This window comes from Empidonax traillii, unplaced genomic scaffold, assembly GCF_003031625.1.
Source record: "Empidonax traillii isolate 1590-97213 ecotype Southwest subspecies unplaced genomic scaffold, ASM303162v1 scaffold120:size1031401, whole genome shotgun sequence".
NCBI classification, from domain to species: domain Eukaryota; kingdom Metazoa; phylum Chordata; class Aves; order Passeriformes; family Tyrannidae; genus Empidonax; species Empidonax traillii.
The window spans coordinates 531461-552137 of NW_020955313.1; the positions used below are offsets into that span (position 1 = coordinate 531461).

The following is a 20677-nucleotide window of genomic DNA, read 5'->3' on the forward strand; positions in this document are numbered from 1 at the left end:
TTATTTGTACAGTATGAACCCCTAGACATACAGAGGAATAATTCTAGGAATTATGTACCATGTCTTTTACACGTCACAAGCACACATACCAAATGAGAAATATAAAACTATTACAGAATACTAGATGAACAGGAGGTCAAAATGTTCCCATATGTTTTACTTCCTTGAAATGAAAAGAGATAACATTTACCTCTATTATCTCTGGTAGGAGGGTCATTCTTAGAAGGGAACACAGTTCGTCGAGTCTGTAAAGAAAGAAATCTCTCTTATTTGATCAGCATATTATTGAAAACATAAGCTGCAGACCCACTCTGCCTCATATGACATGAGCAATACAGATGTGATGGCTGCCAAATCCCTCCCTGAAAAGTGAAGGGGCGAAGACTAATTGAACTATACATATGGTTTCAAAACAACTTCCAAAACTTTTCTGTATTTTTCATTGGGATATATTTAGGTATGTAAATATTAGTTTCCAACTGCCCCTTTGCCAAACCTGTTCTTCAAAAAAATTTAGAAATTCTTATTCACCATAAGGAAAAGAAAGGAACATCGTTATCAAATAACACAACAGAAACAGAAGTTGAAAATTTCAGCACGACATCATATACAGAATTACTGTAACGCTATCATGAACATGCTGCATAGATATTACGAACCTTCACAATTTTGTTTACTTTGGATGATGCAGCAGGTTGTGGTAGTGTCTCCGGACCAGGTTCAATATCTTCATCAGGTGCAAGATCTGGGTTAAGTGAAAATATGCTCTCTAAATCAATCTGTGTAAAAGAACATAAAACATGTTTATGAGACTTATAATAAACCCTCTCTATTTCTCCTGTTATATTTGACAATAAACAGTAAATATATTTAGTGGTTTTACCCCACAATTTGTTAATTCGAAGATCTGAATTATTTTGTTCTATGTTTCCTAAGCACAGACTAAGTTTTGGTCTTTGTATTATTTGAAAACACATCAGTCAGAAAAGGGATAAATTAAAAATGACCAGTACATAGTAATAATTTTGTAAGTGATTAAACTAGAATTACTGTCTCATTCTCCCTCTTAAAAATTTGATTTTTCTATTTGTAAAAAGAAGATAACAAGGTCAGCCTTTGTAATCTGGTTCCTAATCAAGCGATGAGAAGAACTACTTAAAAGCTAAGACATCGAGCTCAGGAAGTCAAATTGACTACAACAGAAACCAGAATTTGCTCTGCACTTCCTATGCAAAACAGGCTGTAACCAAAGAATCATCAAGTAAATTCAGATTCATGTATAATTTTTGTTTCCATTACAAATTCAAAGTAATATTCATGTAGATTACACAAGAGAAAAGTTCTAAATAATTAAGCTTACTTCTTTCCCTTTAGTATCTCCATTTTCAATCCATTCTACAGTTACACTTTCATTATCTTCATTTAGGGATGTTACCATAGCTTGGTGGATTCGGCCTAAAAGGCAAACACAGATTATCATTTATTGACTAGTGGAAAAATTTCCAAGAACTTATTTTCATCTCTGCACTGAGACATTCAGAAAGATGTACGAAGAAGAGGGTTGAAAAAAGTTAGGTGATCAATTCGGTGATTCCAGGCCACACACTGTGAAATAGTTCAAACCTGATCCACCACTGGAGGCTCTAATGGGACAGTCAGCATTCAAGTAAAAAGGACGATGAACAGAAAACTGAGTGGGACTAAGCAGAACACCACACAAAGGTAGTAAGCCCCCATAAAGCTCAATAAACCCAGTAAATTTTCAGTAGGAAAAAGGATTTTTCTTCTAAAATATGCAGTGCACTTTTTTTATGTCCTATTTGCTACGCACAGTAGAGAAGAGCAATTGGAAGAGCAGAATAGCCATGCATTGACACAAAAGGATCAAGGTGGCACATTGATTTTGCATCCATGCTTTGCCGTAAGTGTACCAAGAACTGAGGTTTCTAAGGAACACAAATCCAATGCAATGGCTATTCTCACACTGTCCTTTAATGAGGTATAGTACGAAGAAGCAATTCCTCATTCCACTCCCTAGGGCCAGGGGCAGCTTCCAAAGCATGAGTGACTGTCCTGGAGCAGTTGTGCATATACTGTTGCTGCTGCTGCTGTTGCTACTGAGCACCTGCTTGGGGGACAGTTCGCACACGTCTGCTCCAGTGTGCTCACAGTTTTCTCCTCAGCTGATTGTTTCAAACTTCTGGTTTAGCCACTTCAGTCACAATTTAACAGTTTTCCAAAAACATGAAGACTAATGTTTTTACACAGGTTAAGCCTTTTAGGGCCCACTGAGGGACAGAAAGAAAGAAAAACCTGAAGTGATATCCCAAATTATTTCATCTAACAGTGCAAGTAACAAATATATTCCTTTTTTTTTTTTTTTTTTATTACAAAGGCTGCCTAAACATTCACATCTAGTTAAGATTCAGGTAGAAGAAAGACTAAAGGGAAGCATCACAGAAGGTAACAGCAACTTTCTGTACTCTAATGCAATGTGTGGAGTTAGAAACCAACAGCACTAAGGGAACTCAGAGAACAGCTGGCAGCCCTGAGCACCACTGCCTTCACATCTGTGGCACTCACCTCAACAGCAACATACATCATATATGCGTTTGAAACCTCCCTCCTTCTCCTTGTCCAAAGCAGAACATTTGCTCCACTACTGAAGGTGGTTAAGTAGTTTCTAACACTAAAAGACAAAAGCCTCCCCTTTTACTTCACTTGGTTCCTGTCCTCTGGCCTTCACTTTTTATTTCCCTGAGCCATGCTTTGTCTGAACAAACCCCTCCATTTGTGCTCCCTACGCACCATTCTCACAATCCTCAATATACCTCTCCCTTAGTATTTCAGCATTTAATAACTCCTAGGGACTTAATTTTGTGCAAGAACACCCTGCTGTAGAACAGTTTCAATGAGCTATTTGGTCCTTCAGCAAAGCAGCAACAGAAGCTGCTGTCTTCCTGTAGCAATTGCCACTCCTGCCTCTTCTGCAGAATGTGCTGCGACCTGACCACAAGGACACACAAACTCTGGAAACTGGAAACTCATGCTTACATTGAAATAACATGCTGCTGCTGTTTTAAGGTCTAGTCCAGCTATCAATCCAGAACCAAGAGAAAAACAATATATGAAAAAAAAAAGTTTACCAAATCATATTCTATACAATATTACAATAATATTAACTGTTACTAAAATTTATATATTTTGAAGAAAATTACTAGTCACAGCTGAAACTTGTGACACTGTATTAGTCACAGAGCCATCATGTAAGTCCCACTACCTGCTTCTGTGCTGTTACTTTTGACAGAGAACAATTAATAATTAAAAAAGATATAATTTTTACCATAACAAGTGAAAAGAGATCAAAGCAGACTGATGAATGAACATCCCCCTCTCTCAAAATCACAGTAAGCCAGCATGTCATAACAAAAAAATCACAATAAATCTTCCATCTCTGTGCCAGATTTCACCTGTTGCCTGGTCAAAAAATTCAGGACTGAATAAAAACCATAAAAAACCCCAATACTAACAAAAAAAAGTTATGTCCATCTTCCAAATATTCTCAGCTTAAACAGAAAACGTTCACTACAGTGATCAAATTGGCAGTGTACTCATACAGTTTGTTCCTAAAAATTCTTTGTGTTACTAAAATTTTACATGTTATATGTGCCAGATAGCACATTTACATCTTTACAATTGCCTCTTGCTCTGCGTAAACAGTATTCCATTATATTTTTCTAGTAAACAGCTGAATACTGCAGCTGGGAAATTCAAGAATGCCAGCAACCAATTAGCCTGGCATAAACCTCGTCTAGCATATAAAGCAAGACCAGGCTACAAATGTTAAAGCATGAGAGCCAAACCAATCCGCACAGAGTGCAATGTCCCTAATTTCTGGTGCACTTTCCAGAGCTGGTACCAAAATGTGACATGTAAACATGTCCATGTAAAAATGAACATGCATCATGACAAACTGAAAAAAAAAAACAGTGATTCAAGGAAGTTCATCTTTAACCACACCTCAAAAACAAAAGAAGAAAGTAAAGCTGATACAACTATTCCCTCAGCATTCCCTTAATTTCTAGTGCCTCTCTTCACATGATTAGAATTCACATCACAAGCAACTTTTTTTCTTAGAAGTTTTTCCATTGCTACAGGACTCCCCAGAGAAGTGGTCACAGCACCAAGCCTGTCTGAGTCCAAGAATCATTTAGACAATGCTTTCAGGCACATGGTGTGATTCTTGCACTGTCCTGTGCAGGGTCGGGAGCTGCACTTGATGATCCTGATGGATCACTTCCAACTCAGCATATTCTATAGGGCTCACAACCAATGGAGAAGTTATTTGAAAAAGAATATTTGTGTAAATATGTTCTGTCATACAGCATGTGACATCTGGCTTATCTCCTGCTGACTAGAGCATGCAGAAAATATTGCTGCCAACACAGCAATAAAACAGAGAACTGTGTGAAGCCAACACTTTAAAATTACCTTAAATACACATACATTACAATATTCTCATTTGAATCAATAGAAGTGAAAAATAACTCTCCCTCCCCTTTCTTCCTAGTCATTCTGACAATTACTTGACAAACAGAAGGCAATAAGCATACTGATCTGACCTGCTCACATATCAGATAAATATCCACTATCGTAAGAGCTATTAGGGCAGCTAATCGTGCACAAAAATGTTCAGGATGAGCAGCAAAAACAAATTACCAGGGCTAAATCAAACATTTTAACTAACTCCCAACCTAGGTAGCAGTGGCAACTGACCACAAGTAGCAAGATGTAGATAGATCCTTACCTCTAAGCAAACTGAACATTTTCTGCCTGCAAAACTTCTCCAAACCACCAAAATTCTGAGGCAGTGATCAACGACAATACTAAAACCACAGCCTTTTCATCTTCCTACTACCTCTCAGTTATCAGTCTGAAATATGGGTTGGTGTTTTCCAAATTACATTCTGGGCTACGGCACTGCCTGACCTGTGAGTGAAACACCTTTTTGCTCTCCCAAGTGACTCAAGAAATAAAGCGGGACCACTTCCACATAATTGAAGTCTGCCCACTCCAAAAGGCACTGTACTCACACATTATATGCAAGGGTTTTGTGAAGTCTTAAAAATACTGTTGAGTTGTAATAACTAAAAATTTACACTCATGCTATGGAGAAGAGAGGTTCATAATTTCCACTATGGCTGCCTCATTCCACCTCCAAAACCAGTAGCAGGATCCTACTCAGCAGCATTACATTACAACAATCATATGGTTGTTTAAGCCTAGTCAGCTCAAATCCAGGCAACTATTTCTAGCAGAACCAGATTATGGCAACATTAAAAGACCTAAACTTCAGTAAAGGAAATCCTGTACTTGCCACATCTTCAGGAGCACAAATGTGTTCTACTAGCTCAGGAAGTGGACTATCAGACTTAGCTCCTCTAAGTGCATCAGCAGTACATGTTGGTGAATGTAAAAATATACTACAAATTCACATCTGGTACAGTCTTGCTGAGGATGACGACTGCAACAGAAGGTATTCATCCCTTAAAACAGTATAATACGCGTTCATGAAATAGCTATGATTTTCCTACTCTAGTTCATGAGGGATTAATATGAATGTTACCTCATCAAATGTTACCTCATCTACAGACACCTGGACATGACTGACCTTCACCCTCTGTCACTTTATAGTCAAAAATTAAAATTGTGAAAAAAGCAATATAAACCCCAAGCTACATTAAAAAAGAGAGAGAGAAACATGAGGCTGCAAATCCAGAAGCAGCACGTACCAGAATTACTATGGTCCAGAAAACTGTTTTCTGTGCTACAGGCTGCAATCCTTGCAACTATGGTGGAAGAGCTTTCCTGCTCTCACAGAGCTCAGGGAGGTGAAAAAAAATCCTCTCCTCACCAAATAATGCCTATAGCAAACTTCAAGGTAAAAATCCCAAAGAGAAACAGAATTCCAGGCTTGGTGTTTCCAGCCGTGTCAACTGTGGAGATGTTCCCTATTCAGACACTCAGCACTTGTCGTGGTCTTCCCTGCACTGCACAGACAGTCTTGCTGCTAATACCCCAAGGAAAAACCATCAGTTACTGCTGACTGATGTTACTTTCTCCACATCACTAAATGTATTTGATTTTATTTCAAAGTTTCACTTATCCACAAACAAGTAGCCTTGTATTTTCTTTGTATTTACCACAGTTACACCAGTTTTGTTTTATTTAACCACAGGGATTTATTTTGGGTTTTTCACCCTGCCTTACTGTCTTCTCTGTCACCACAGTTACAGTGTTACCACATTGTCAAATGGACCATTAGACATGCACAATACCCACAATATTTCTAAAGTGAGTTCTTACATAGTAAAAAAAATACTTCTAATTAAATGCATATTTTAGTACTAATTTGTCAGAATGATCCTTAGCTGCTATCAACTTGTTTTCCTGTATTATCTAAATTATCACAGGAATACACAAGACCTTCATATGACACACGTTACAAACAAATTTTATCATCTCTGTAAACCTCTACAAAGTAACAGACAGGGATTTTGAGAACATAACATAAAGCAGTATTATCCAAATCAAGTTTCCCATTTCTGTCTATATATTTCAACTTTGAATTAAAATCCAACTTAATCTACTCTTGCCTCTGCATAGAAAGCTACCAAACTCAGAAATATCCCAAGCTGAGATATGTTTACAATTTATGTACAAGTGCCAATCAAACACCAGTGCTGTAGAAAAAAATTGAGTTCACAGACCTTACTGACAGTCCATTAAGGAACGAGGAGGGGAGAAATAAGCAACACAAAGACTGAACTAACTGTGTATGATATTTAGACTCAAAATACAGTACATTTAATATCCTCCACACAGCAAAAGGACACAAGCAACTTTTTCACTTCCCTTGCATTTAAGCCCCTCCACTCTGAACCACTAAATTAAAATTCACCATGCTCAGCCTAACAAGTTGAACTTGTTAGATGTCAATACTGAAGCACCTTCTCTGAAGCTGCCAAGAACTGCATCCCCATGTTGACACCATGGTTTTTGCTTTTCTAATAATTGTCATATCTTCAATCTTTTCATGCTTTGATTTGTTGGGTTTTTCTGCTAGTGTTCCGTTTTGCAAGCTGATCTCTAAAATTTCCCTTTATACTCAAAACAAGTTTCCTGTGGATTTCCCAGTCCATGGAACACTTAGAGTTTTACTTCCCTTCAAGGCAGGTCCAGTGTCTTTTAGGGGTGAGGATCTAAAACTCTTTTAAGCACATTCCAAAGGGCATTATTTTACATTAATGAGTTCCTCTTAAAACTTTTTCCCTTTCTTTCCTTTCAGAAGCTTCAACTGCCACTTAAATTAATGGCACACATCCCACTGGCTTCCCAAAAGGTTTTCAATAGCATCTCACCACCACAGCATTCAGAAGTTACAGATTCGTATTGCCTCTGGAGTTGTCAGTATCAGAGAGAGGAGATACGGTTCTAAAGCAGCTGAATTCATAATGAAGTGTCACACCATGTGCATCTGGCCAACAGATGCACTGATATGTAGTATTTACCAGCAAGTTATCTCAGCTGTAACATGCCAGTCATCCTATCATTTTTAAGTTCTCTACTTACTTACTAACTCACCCATAGAAAAAGGTATTTGGAAGGAAGAACCTGTCTGGTCATATCTAACACATACTACGATGAGCCCTCTAGAAAATTTTCAATAAACTGAACACATTTCACTTTAATGTTATTAAGTAATACCTCCGCTATTCACTCAAAAAGCTGCACTAGCATCTGGTTGTCAATATATATAAAATTTTTACAGATTGCATGTGTTCGCTTGTCATTTAGTACTCTGTGCTTTTCTTTATGGCTTGTACAAATGCACCTATACAAGAACTAACTCTACCTGTTTCAGTCTTTTAGGAGTATCTGTTTTTCCAAAACTGTCAAGGAGGAGATGTAATATCCCAGAGAAATTCCAGATCGCTTTCCACACTCACTGACAAATAACAGTAATTCTGAAACGGCACTCACTTTTCCTCTTGGCACTGCACCCTGTATTTCACACTTACTTTGTGATTAGCTAGAATATCAAGGTTTTACGCCTGCCATTTACAGTTTATGATGTCTATAATGTCTTAATCTACAACAAAAACACATTCACTTTGTGCCACTTTTTACCCCAGCTCTTTCACTGCATACTTCCTAATCTTCCCTCAAGTCATACATCTCCACAGAGGTGATAATCACACTCTAACATAGTAATGAAGCTTCCCAGAAACAGTGTTAACTTCTCAGCAAGTAATAACTTTAACAGATGAAAAAAAACCCAGCTAGACAGTCCCAAAACTGATCCCAGAAGGTATGCTGTTAGTTAAAAATTACTATGTATGTTATCATCCCCTGTCTTAACATGTTACCTTTCCTGTGTTAAGCTTCACCTGAGTAATTTTTCGTATTCTACTAAACAGTTTATTGAAATGCAGAGATACAGTGCTGCATAAAACCCCACCCATACTGGCCCTGGTAGGGACAAGCTTTGGTCAGGTCACCCATAGTCAGCTCCAGAATTCAACATCATGATTACCTGCTCCATTTCTAGCATACTAGTTTGGGACACAGAGACAAGAAGCACTTCGGCATTTGTGCTCCAGTATTTGCTACTTCTTCTTGTCAAGGCACTGTATGTTCCTCGAATGATCTGATTAGATCTATAATTTTTCCATTTGCTTTAGAGGAAAAGCAAGCAGGATGAGCTGTAATCGCTTCTGTAACGGATGTTAACATGATGGACATGACATAAAATGGACATGACACAAAATCTTTTTATTCACTTATGTTGGCTTTGTTGTTGGGGTACCACAATGGTCTTTCTCTTTGTGAGAGGGAGGGGAAGAAACTCCTACAAGGATCTAGCACTTGCTGACAAGGTATATTGTGTCACACTCTTACTGAGCCATGGCATAACCCATGAACAAACTCCTCACTCTCTAGCAGAGGGCAGTATGAGTTTGTAACAGAATGTCCTGGAGATCGCTTCTGCACCTTTTTTTCAGACCACACTATGAACAGAAACCCTAAGACAACTGGTACAGGGTTGCCCACAACTGCCCTGGGACAGCATCATTCATGCCACATTGCCTGAATGTGCAGCACTTCAGTGCTCAGCCCAGGCTGTGCCTATGGCAGTGAGCAACACAGTGCTGCAACAGGAGCAGAGAAAAGCACGTGATGCTGGGGATCAGACACTCATACCATGTGCTTTGGAGGGGACTGGGAGGGTCTAGCACCACAGTCTGAACACCTTTTGTCAGATGACATCATGTACATATCTTGAGTGTACCCTCCAGGTACATTTCATACACAAAGAATTTGGTGTGCTCCATGGCTACTTTCACAGTGAACTAAAGCATAACACAAGGAAGTGAGAGATGATCAGAAAATACATGTCCAAACCCCATTTTCATGTGAACTGAAATCCCTGCTACAGGTGCAAACCTGTGGTTCCAAGTGACATGCCTAGAGCACCAAGACTGCTTAATTTGCCTTGACCTACACAAAAATGAGAAAAGTGCTTTGCAGCCTCCCACTACAATGCTTTTAGGAGCATGAATAGAAGCACGTGCTGCACGCCCAGGGACATGCACAAGAATATGAAAGTATGAAGCTTACTAAAACACAAAAGGACTGTTCAAGTAGTGATAGACAAATGGTGCAGTTCAGGTCTCTTCTTGAGAACCACTCAAAGTTCAGGCTTCTGATAGGAGGCAGGTCCTGTGGTTCATTCATACTTGAGTTGGGAAGAGAACCAGCACACATGCACTGAGAATGATCATGCTACCAGGACACTAGACTAAAATAAGGTGCAAGATAAATTCACAATCAGAACAGTGCAAACCATAAAATACTTTAATCCTCTATACAATAAGATTACATGCAAACAAGTACTAATAACGGAGGGTATTGGGAAAATAAAGTACTGGTTTCTTTTACTACATAAGCCTTTCAAAACTGTAGCTACAAACTTACACATCATCTTCCAGCTTGGTGTTTAGTTACACTCTGAATTACACCAAATTTGCCATCTTGCTGTCTTTGGCAAGACAACTTTTTGGGTAGTCAGATGACGTTACTTCAAAAGGCCCTCCCAAAAATATGGGAAGGAGTACAGAAAAAGATGGCAGATAAGCTTCAACACAGACAAAGATAACACACTGAGAGAAAACAAATTTAAATTACGGGTATGTGAAACTGGAACTGGAACTAAAAGTACAACTCGAAAGCTCCTTGACACAATTCTCTGAAAACATTGTTGACTAAACATGCAGGTGCAACAACAAAAAAAGCTGGTAAAACTTAAAAGCAAGCATTATTTTCAAAGTATAAATAAAACTTAGGTACACCCACATCTCAAGTACTGTGACACTAGTCTTCACTACACAAAAAACATGCAGTGGAATTAGAGGAGGTTAAGAGAAGGACAACTAAGAAGAAAAAAGAATTACAATATTAAGGCAAGTAACTGCTCACTTTTGAGGGAAAAACTGGGAGTGGAATTGGTTGCACTTAACAACCATAAAGGACATAATGAGCGGAAACAGCTATTCACCTCATCCTGCAACACTAAAGCTGGGAGAAGTCTCTTAAGGCACAGATAAAAGTGGTAATGTACTTTTCTATGCAGCAAGCAGTGAAGAACCTCTTAATCTTGCATCTGCAAGACACAGTGCAAGTGTGGTAACAAAGGTATTCAATAAATTCACAGACAATAGGTCTATAAATGGTTATTTAATAGGACTAGTCAGAGTTGTACTTCTAATATCCTAGATACAGTTTTGAATAGTGTAGGAAGACAATGACTGGACACTGGCAAGGCTGACCTGCTTTCCCTAAATAGTCTCTCCAACAGCTGTTGGGCTAGACGAACCATTAGGATACTTCTTATAGTAGCGGTGAACTTACTTGTAAGTACTATAAGTGGTAAGGAAATGGAGAAACCTCCAAATAGGCAAAAATACTTCACAAAGATTAGAAACCACAACATTCTTCAACTTCAGAAGAAGACTCATAAGGAGAAAATTAAATGAAATGAAAAACTAAGGTTTTCATTCACTTTTCAAAAAGTAATCTTAATTTTGAAAAGCAATATCCCTTCCAAAGTGTAAAAAAAAAAAAAAACAACACAAACCAAAAACAACAATAATCTACCCAAGGTTTTCCAGTGCCTGCTGGTGCCTTCCATACCCTATATGAATCCCCTCCAGAAAGATTAAATAATGAGAGATGCAAACTTTATTCAAATGGGAACGAGACATTCATGTATAATATGACCATATTTTCTGTCCTCTACCACATTTTTCTTTTACTGGTAAAAGTGAAGGTTTTCATTCCTTCATTCCCAGTTCCTGGTAATGACATTCCCACTGTCCCATGAGTTCACAACCTGTAAATTAATTGCAGGAATACTTCAATGTCTTGTATATATATTTTTTTTAGAGTTTTGTAAAACTGAATATAATTTGATATTTTTTGCAGTTTCTTGGAGTCTTTTAGGACACTTATGCTGGTAGCTTCTCTAAATCTTTAAAACTGCTTCTCAAAGTTACTCTCCAGAATACTTTGTTAAATGTTTTTGCAGATCCAGGCCCTCTGTGTTCAGTATAAATTTCAACAAATTTATGATGTCTAGGAGCAAAATTTAGATTCAGTCCAAGTATGTTCTTGTATGGTATTGGCTGGGATAGTTATTTTGCCTCCAAGTAGCCAGCATGCTGATGTGTTTTGGATTTAGTGAGAGAATAATGTTCATAACACACTGATGTTTTGGTTGTTGCTAGTCTGTACTTACACTTAATCAAGGACTTTTTGGTTTTCCGTATTCTGCTAGCGAGCAGGTGCACGAAAAGCTGGGAGGCAGCATGGCCAGGAGAGCTGACCTAAAATGGCCACAGGGATATTTCACACTTTTACCATTTGCCTTTCACAACCCACATGTCATATAATAGTTTGTTATTTGTTGAGGCTTTTTTCCCCCCCTTCTTTAAAATACTACATTTAGAAAAGACATTTGCCATAACTCAATCCATTACAGAGCTGCCAACTGTTGCTCCTGGTTAAATCTGAGACAACTTTATTCTCATGCAAGTTTAAAGCTTGCGTTTTAGCTTAACAAAATTCTAAAAGTTTAAACAAACAAGAAAACTTTAAGTAATGTTTTAATTCTTATGGGTTTGATGAAAGCTAATTGTAACTTAAAATCACCTGGCTGTGATTAGTATTCACCTTGCTCATCACCACCTGAATTCCTATCATACTAAAATATCAAAATTGACTGTGAAGTTCAAATCATAAAAATACATAGGTACAAGGAAACACAACCAAAAATGAGATCAGAAACTTGAGTATTTGGAAATCTAAGTGTGTATGTGCTTTTCAAACTGAATGTATTTCTAGTGTCATCTTCCTGAAGCCAGAGGTCCTTGTCAGCATATCACTATGCAATGCCCACATCTCTAGCAAACACTTTTATAGATCAGTCGGAAATATTCCTCAAACTCTGTATGTAGTTCAGCCATCAGGAAAAAGTAACACTTTTCAGTGACTGCGAAATGTGCAGCTCTGTGCAACAAAGTTTCCAGAGCCAAACTCTGCAAGGGGACAAGTATGCTACATACCTTGCTAAATTTTAAACAAAGACCACCCTTCATCTCCCTCCACTCACACATTCAATGTGTTCACCCATTGAAGGCAACTCTCACAACAATCCTGTAATTAACAGAAGTGACTGACAATACTCACAGTTCTGATATCTGGAATTACACGGAGCTGTGAGTATCCGATGGGAGTTATGAGAACATCAAACTTGCACTTGGCAAAGCTTCAATCGGATTACTCAGAACTTCAAAGCAAGTAACATTCCCCTACCTGAAAAGCATTAATTACCACACTCATAAAAAATAAAAACAAAATAAAAGACTTTTCTGTTATCTGCAAGTTACCTGCAAGTCACATTTTTACTGACTGGGATTGATCAACTAGCTTTGCAGGGTGTCACTGTTACACCAGCAGCAGGGAATGCAACAAACAATCCCCTTTACAAGCCTGGGGAACCCAAATGCTGCTTATGCCTGACGCAACAAGAACTGCTCCTAGATAAAACAGTAAGTTACTCTGAAAGCATATTTATATGACTAAAGCAAAATAAAAAACTCTACTACCACATTCAAGCCTTTAAGCAATGAAGTCTCTCATTCATCTTTCAAGAGTCAAAATATAGTATTAGACTCAGTGTTGTCAAACAAGACCCAATTAAAAAAAAAAAAAAAAAAAAGAAGAAGAAGAAAAAACTGATCAAATGGCTTAATTACTAAATCTAACTGCTAACTCACATTTTTTAAAAAGGTCATCAACAGTTGTGGTTAGACACACAATACAGAGTTGTCTTCAAGAACTTCTACTTACTCCTTTAAACTAACAATTCTAAAATTAACTTTGGTTCCTAGCAACATGAAACAACTGAATTTAGACAGTAATAGAGTTACCAAAAGTCTTCCAGGCATGTACCGCTCATGTAAGTGATTCAGTACACTACACACATTAAAAAAAACCCATAAACATAGCTTAATAAATTCATTCTCTTTTCCAGGAAAGACAAACCTCATGTAATTTCACACAGCTTTATTGCCTTTTGTCTAAAAGATGTAAAATCTAAGTTTATTTTTATATTTATTTATATTTAGCAATGACCAAATATAAATATAGCAATATTAACTCCACAGAACACTTTTTAGCAGGGAAATGGCAATGTCATCTTTCTAACACTCTCCCTGGGAACTATTACCTGTGGCTGCACCATTTCCCAGGAGTAATTAACAAGAATGGTGAAGAATGGCACAAGAGACAAATATCAAGCCCCCTGTTCTACCTCCAAAGGGGGCTCCACTCCAAAAGAGTATTTAACATGGTAGATGAATTCACTGACTTCTAGTAAATCAGTGGTTTGTGGATGTTCTAAGCCACAATTGACCTGTTTATCACGGTATCTTCTGGCGATATGAACAAAGCGTGTTTCCAGGCTATTGGACAGTCAGCACCATCTTATGGATAAACACTTACTGCAAGATTCAAAGCATCTCCTTACAGAGGTCAAAGGTGCAGGAAACTCATGCCAATCACCTGTCTATCTCTATATTGGGAACACTATAGAAAACTAAAGACTGTCTAATTCTTTGAGTGAAAATAAAAAATAGTACTCAGACAACAGTATAAAACTGAACATTTTAAGGAAAGGAAGGAGAGCAGAAAAAGAAGGAACAGCACATGTGCCTGTACATGAAGATTTGAGGGTACGTACACAATATGAAGGGTTTGAGGATATAGCTAAAAGCAGTTTTAGATAATCTATATCTAAACCATGTACCTAAACCACAGTTTTAGTTCCCTGCTCTTCCTCCCTCACTTCCCTACAGCATATCTAAAAAAAGACTAACTGCACGGCAGTGGGCACAAAAAAGCAGCCTAAAGTTACACATCTTTATAGTCAAAAATAAATGTAGCTAACTTGATTATGATGAGTGTCTAACAGTCTTACTTAAGTACAAAAATACCTGTCCAAACCCAGGAAAATTGCTGCAAACAACATAGCCAGGAACATCTTGTTTAATGCCTATCTTCAGTCAACTTTTGAGAACACTTTAAATAAAACCCTGAATACCTGTTCACAATAAAAACTGGAGGTCTGAAATATACAACTACATGCAAATTTTTAAAAAGGGTATTGGAAGGAACTGTTAACTCTTCCCTTTAAAAACATAAAAAGACTTCTCAAAAGACACAAGTCATAAAACTGGAAAACATACATAAACTTTCAAACAAGGAAAAAGAAGCGGTCATATATCTGAAAGCTTTTTCATGTTTTTGAAATACACGAACAGATATAACAAAGAATGCTTTATAGCTACATAAGAATATTCTACCCTCCATCTTGAAATACACACTGAAAGCATATATGCTTCCAAATAATTTTATCTATGCTACACAGGCATAATGAGAAATTGATTATTAAAAGCCAATGTCTTCTTAAAAACTCTTCAGTTTGAATTTACAAACACCACTCTACCTGCCCGTATATTATATTTCCTACACATTTTCACAACTGGACAAAGTCAAGACCTCTTAGTAGACCTCACTGTTAACTTCCATATCTTAATTCTTGTATTACATTAGAAACTTAATTCTGAAGTTAACCTTTAATGTATCAAAAGTAATTCGATTCTCTTCCTGTATGGAATACACATAATGTGAACAATTATAGTGAACATCACATTTTAGTGCTCACCACGGGTCAACCTCAGCATTCTCTTCTTGATCGCAAAACCAGTCATACGGTATGATGGGGAAGACCACACAACCCAACATAAGATAGGAAAAAAAGTTAAAAAAACCTAACAACACTTTATGATATAAGCAGTAAATGTTTACAAAGGAAGAACTTAAACAACAACAGAGCAATAAAGTGAATTTACTCCATTCTATTACTTAATCCTCAAGCACAATAAAAAGTCACAGTGGCACACTGCACAAGTCAAGACAGCAAACATGTTACAGATTTTGTGCTCCAGGAAATAAGCTCACCTGGTAAAAACTTCACACTCATTTCTCTACATTGTTCCACAGCAAGTGGATGTATGAAAAAAACTCAAAAGGCTAGTTTATCTCCTAGAGCAAACAGAAAAAGATATTTTTGCAATGCCATTACTTCTCAGTCATGCATGACTTCGTCCCCATCTTGTCCCACCTTGACAAGGTGTGCTTGGTGCCAGAACAGCATGGCAAAGCCATAAGAAGAAAAGACAAGCAACACTGTGCCCTGGGCAGCAGGCCATCATAGAGAATGGGTGAAAAGTACCATTATTTTACCTTTTAAATGGAAACAAATGATAGATTCCCCCACAACACGATTAGTGTGGGGAAAAATATGCAATGTGTGATCCCAGCTGCCACATACAGCTCTGTATGTAGTGCTGTATAAAACACACTTATGGAACAAAAATGAGAAGATTCTCTGAAGATTAGGACTCAACTCGTCATTCAAAAAAGCTATTTATACAAAATACAGAAGGCCTACATAAATATCTGAGAATCTGTGAGTTACAGTGAAAATTCACTTACTGCTTAATGAAAGCTGAATGCTTAAAAAGTGATTCCAAATAGGACACAGATAATTTAACACATCCTCCTGGTCAGTTCTTCTGAGGGAATGCTCTCCAGAAACTCTGGATGTAACAATCAGAATCTACACCAGATAAGTAAGCCTAAATGCTGGACCCATCAGCTGGACCAGCAACAGAAGACTGGAAATCCTGGGTGTGTTCTGGCTACTACGGAAGCACAAAGACACATTGTGTCTGTATAGCTTACACAGGGATTAGGTAATTGAGTCAAATGATTTAAATGTGGTAAAAGAAAAGTCTTAATCACAGGGAACAAACAGATGTATGTCACCAAAGCAAAGAGTAAAAGCACATTACCATTTAAATCTCTCCTCATGCGTTTGTAAAATAGGGTGACTACTCAAATCTGAACAGAATTTTTATAGCATCATTAAACCTTCTATCCTGCTATAAAATTGTTCTTGCTATTGGGAGTTGTACATGAAGATCACAATATACAGGATACCCAGAAGAGAGAGGATGCTGTAGATCTTTCAACTCTGAGAAACACAAGTTTCATAGAAGTCAGATTTTAAAGAAAAAAAATTACAGTTCTGACTGTTGCAAAAATGTAGTCTCATTTATGCTCAAAGCTGAAAACGGCTACCATGATGTTTTCGCAAGATGAAGGATAAAGGAGCTGTCAGCAGTTCTTTGGACTGGATGGATTATCCTTGACAGTGACCAGTTCCACTGCTTCAGAGACAAATGAAGAAAATTCTTAAGCAGGCAATTAAAAATAACACAGCCACAGCACGATTTCTCCTATCTCACATCAGTTAGAAGTTATTTAAACTACAGACTCAGGAAGAACAGAAACTATTGTTTACAGTTGCTGGTGTATATTTTAGCTTTTAGTGCAAAACTGGATATTCCTACCATCCTTCTTAAAATTCTGTTATGCGTCTAGATTTAATCTCCTCTGGTAACAAGGTCCATGGGATAACCATACCTAATCTCTTCTCCTTTAACAATTTTAAGGTTTCCTTTTCAAACAGACAGCTCTCCTGTTCTTGTATTATGAAAAACATGGCCACAAAATTATGATCTTTCTTTGTTACACCATTTGATGGTTAATCCTTGAAAATATAGCATTTTCCCCTCATCCTTAAAGTTCGATCGAATCTTCAGTCACTCTTTCAGTTACAAGAATGTCCCTTCTTCTCATGCCTGTACATGATTTCTGACACAGTGAGACCAGAACTGTATTTACCCCTCTCTCCCCACATCTCACCTTTAAAATGAGCAAATATATATATAATTAATTTCCTGTCTTTTTAAGTAGTATTTCAGATATGGAAAGACAGATAGAATAGGAACAACCTGAGGAGGAAATGGACAGAATAAAGTGAGATTGAAAAAGTAAAGAAAAAACATTAATCAGCTTGCTGAAGGGCTGCAGGGTAGAAGGGATTTCTCTTATTTCAGCAAAAGACTGAATTTATGAGTAAAAAAATGTGAAAGATTCTTTCTCCAAGTAGTTATATAGGTCTTTGTCATCATTAATCATTAATGAGACAAAGCACAAGAGATATATGTAGAGGTATAAGTTCACACACAAACCAGCAGGTTATTATTATTTGAGTAAAGGGAATTCGTCAACAAATGCCCATATTTAGACTTCAGCAGGGAGGATCTTCTGGACAGGATCACTACAGTGGGTCTGGTGGGTGCCTTCTGGCTTCCCTCCCACCTCCCTAAGCTTCCATGTGATAAGGTACATTTTTCAAATGTGGAAATGCAGTCCATTCTTAGCCATTTGCAACCTAAGCTGAAGATGTTCTTTCCCATTTCCAAAACAGACTACCAAGGTGTATTTCAAGCAACCTACTGAAATTTCAGTATTAGAAGCTATAAAAAAAAAAAAAAAATAAACTAGCTGATCACTCAGTACACTCTTACAATATATGAACATAAATAGTTATTCCAATTATAAGTGGAAATATTATCAGCAACTCTAGGCAACATTTATATCAGTGTTTACCCACTGAGAAAAAACACATATACACAGTAAGCAGCTCTGCAGCGTTAGTCCTTGAAAATGTTGGGTTTTATCCAAACACTATTTTTCATGTGTTTTTGGCCATGACTTCTAACAATGCCTTTCTTTTGTATAACATTATTTTCTATTCAGTTCTATAATAAATCTCTCATGAAACACTTAAGGCTAATTAGAGCTTGTCAAAATAACAGAATGACTCTTCTTTCCAGAATGTTCTGGTCTTACTTGTAACACTCATGTTTCACCAAAAGTGTGGATTTTTAAGCTTTCTTTTTTACTTAAAGAAAAATAGTTATCTGGAATCAATAAAACTCTGTATTCAGAAAAGTGTTTAACATAACTGGTAGATAGAAAAAAAATGCATACTTTTTCATTGACCCCATTAACAGAGTAAAACTTTATTCTTCTCTGGATTCAGCAAATAAACAGGTAAATAAAGAAAATTTAAAGAATAGTATACCTACTTCTCAAAGTAATATTTAGTTTTAAAAAAGGATTTCCTATAGACAAGACAACATGTAAAACAAAAGCCCATAAAAACACATCCCTCTTTCCAAAAGTTTTTTAAACCGTTTTAATCATGCTTTCTCAGTCACGGATAGCTGGTATGACAGATAGCCCTGATTCTACCTAGGATACAGTTCTGGATAGAGGAGATCCAGAAGGTTCGCTGTAACTGAATCAGAAGATCATACATGAAGACTTCCATGTCATCCTGGCTATGCCTTTTCTACATACTAATACTGCTGTGGTCAGAGATCTCTCTGTGAGCTATCAGGACATACTAATTGTGCAGAAAACTAACATATCCAAAAGTTTTCCACTGTGTTTAGTGAATCAAATCATCAATTAATGTATTAAATCATCAGAAGAAAAAAAATCATTAGACACATTGGATAAGAGAGAGTCTGCAGGAACAACACAGCTGACAGAGGCACAGGCAGCAAGACCCTCCCCTTGTTTAGCAGCAGCAAGATCAATTTCGACTGCCTATGCAACCACAACTGAAATTAGAAAACTAACTTCTGAAAGGTAATGCAATCCAATGCTGCCCATCCTTCCATATCTTTCGTAAAATGCTCCCTTCCACATACCTAGGACAGTTTCTCCTGTAGTTTAATGGGAAGAGTTTCTCCTGTAGTTTAAGGACACCTAACTGCAGTAGCCTGAGCCAGAATGGGGCATCTCCTCCAGCCTCAGCAAAAAACAAGGATACCTCCCACTAACCAGAACCCATCACCTGGTATGACACTGCAGTCTTGCTCACACAAGGACCAACTTAAAACAAATGCTGAAAACCCTATAGTTTGAACAACTGCTGTGAAGGCATCCCCCTAGTATATATCACTGATGGGAAATACGCTTAATGTGCTGCACCACATGTGTAAGTGATGCGGCAAAATATGTAAACCACCAACAGTCATGAAAATAAGTATCATTACACTTGAGAGTTACCAAACTCACTTCTGACATTAAAAAGTGTGCCCCCTGTAGAGGGGAAAAAAACAAGAAGTAAAGCATTTTCATGCCTTATTTTCCAAAGGCATACTAAGGAAACAGTAACATTTCTGAGAAGTTCACACAGACCTCACAAAAACAGTTTTATGAGTTGCTACTGTGCGGCTTTCTGAAAACACAGACTGGGATCCTCAGGAGTTATGCAAACAACTGCCAGACTGATCAGATTCTTCACATGACAGACAAGTCATGAGGCAGAAATTGAGGGACTGAGCATAATACAGTGTCCAGCCAACACCAACCATTATTTCATTGTAGGGTTGAACTGCAGCATGGGACACAAGAAAGACAAGCTGCATAAAGCTTGTTGGCTGCTTTTTTTGCTGCCTCATAACAAAATCATGCTAACTTCAGGGCCTTTGACCTTCAGATCTTTCTTCCCTTAGAAACATCTGCTTATTCTTTAGCAAGCTCCTGGACCCCAGAGGAGAAAAAAAAAAAAAAAAAAAGACCTTCCAGAAAATCCCAGCTGAACCCCACCCCACTTTAGCAGGCTTCACAGACCTCATAGAGGCTGAGAACAGATGACATATTCCCACTCAAATCCAAGAGCTGAAGTAATGAGTGACCTGCCATTGACTCAGTCAGCCATCTTCCCATTTCAGTTCTCCTACTAGACAGAATCACAAAATTGTTAGGGTTGGAAGGGACCTGTGGAAATGATCTAGTCCAACCCTGCTGCCAAGGCAGGGCCAATGAGAGCAGGTGACACAGGAATGCGTGGGTTTTGAATGTCCCCAGAGACAAATATGAAGACTGAGCACCCTAAACCTGTCATGCATGCCTCCTTGATTCACGTGTCTTTCCAGAGAGCACTACACATCCTCCTGTCAGAAGATGCTGGGCAAGATGGGAAACACTGGATCCATTGAACACGGAGAAATTACAACTCACGGGCATAAATAACAAGCACGCTTCTTACATTTTAATCACAAAG

General features: G+C 37.7%; 1 protein-coding gene across 3 annotated transcripts in view; it reads right to left on the reverse strand.

The window, feature by feature from the left end:
• Positions 1–20677, reverse strand: part of KIF2A (kinesin family member 2A) — a 55328-nt gene that overhangs the window by 34097 nt on the left and 554 nt on the right. For all 3 annotated transcript variants that reach the window (XM_027883182.1, XM_027883181.1, XM_027883180.1), the window contains exons 2-4: positions 1361–1455; positions 660–779; positions 191–245 (exon numbers count right to left, since the gene is read on the reverse strand). In XM_027883182.1, the coding sequence (XP_027738983.1) occupies positions 191–245; positions 660–779; positions 1361–1455 (270 nt within the window). The remainder of the gene's footprint in view (positions 1–190; positions 246–659; positions 780–1360; positions 1456–20677) is intronic.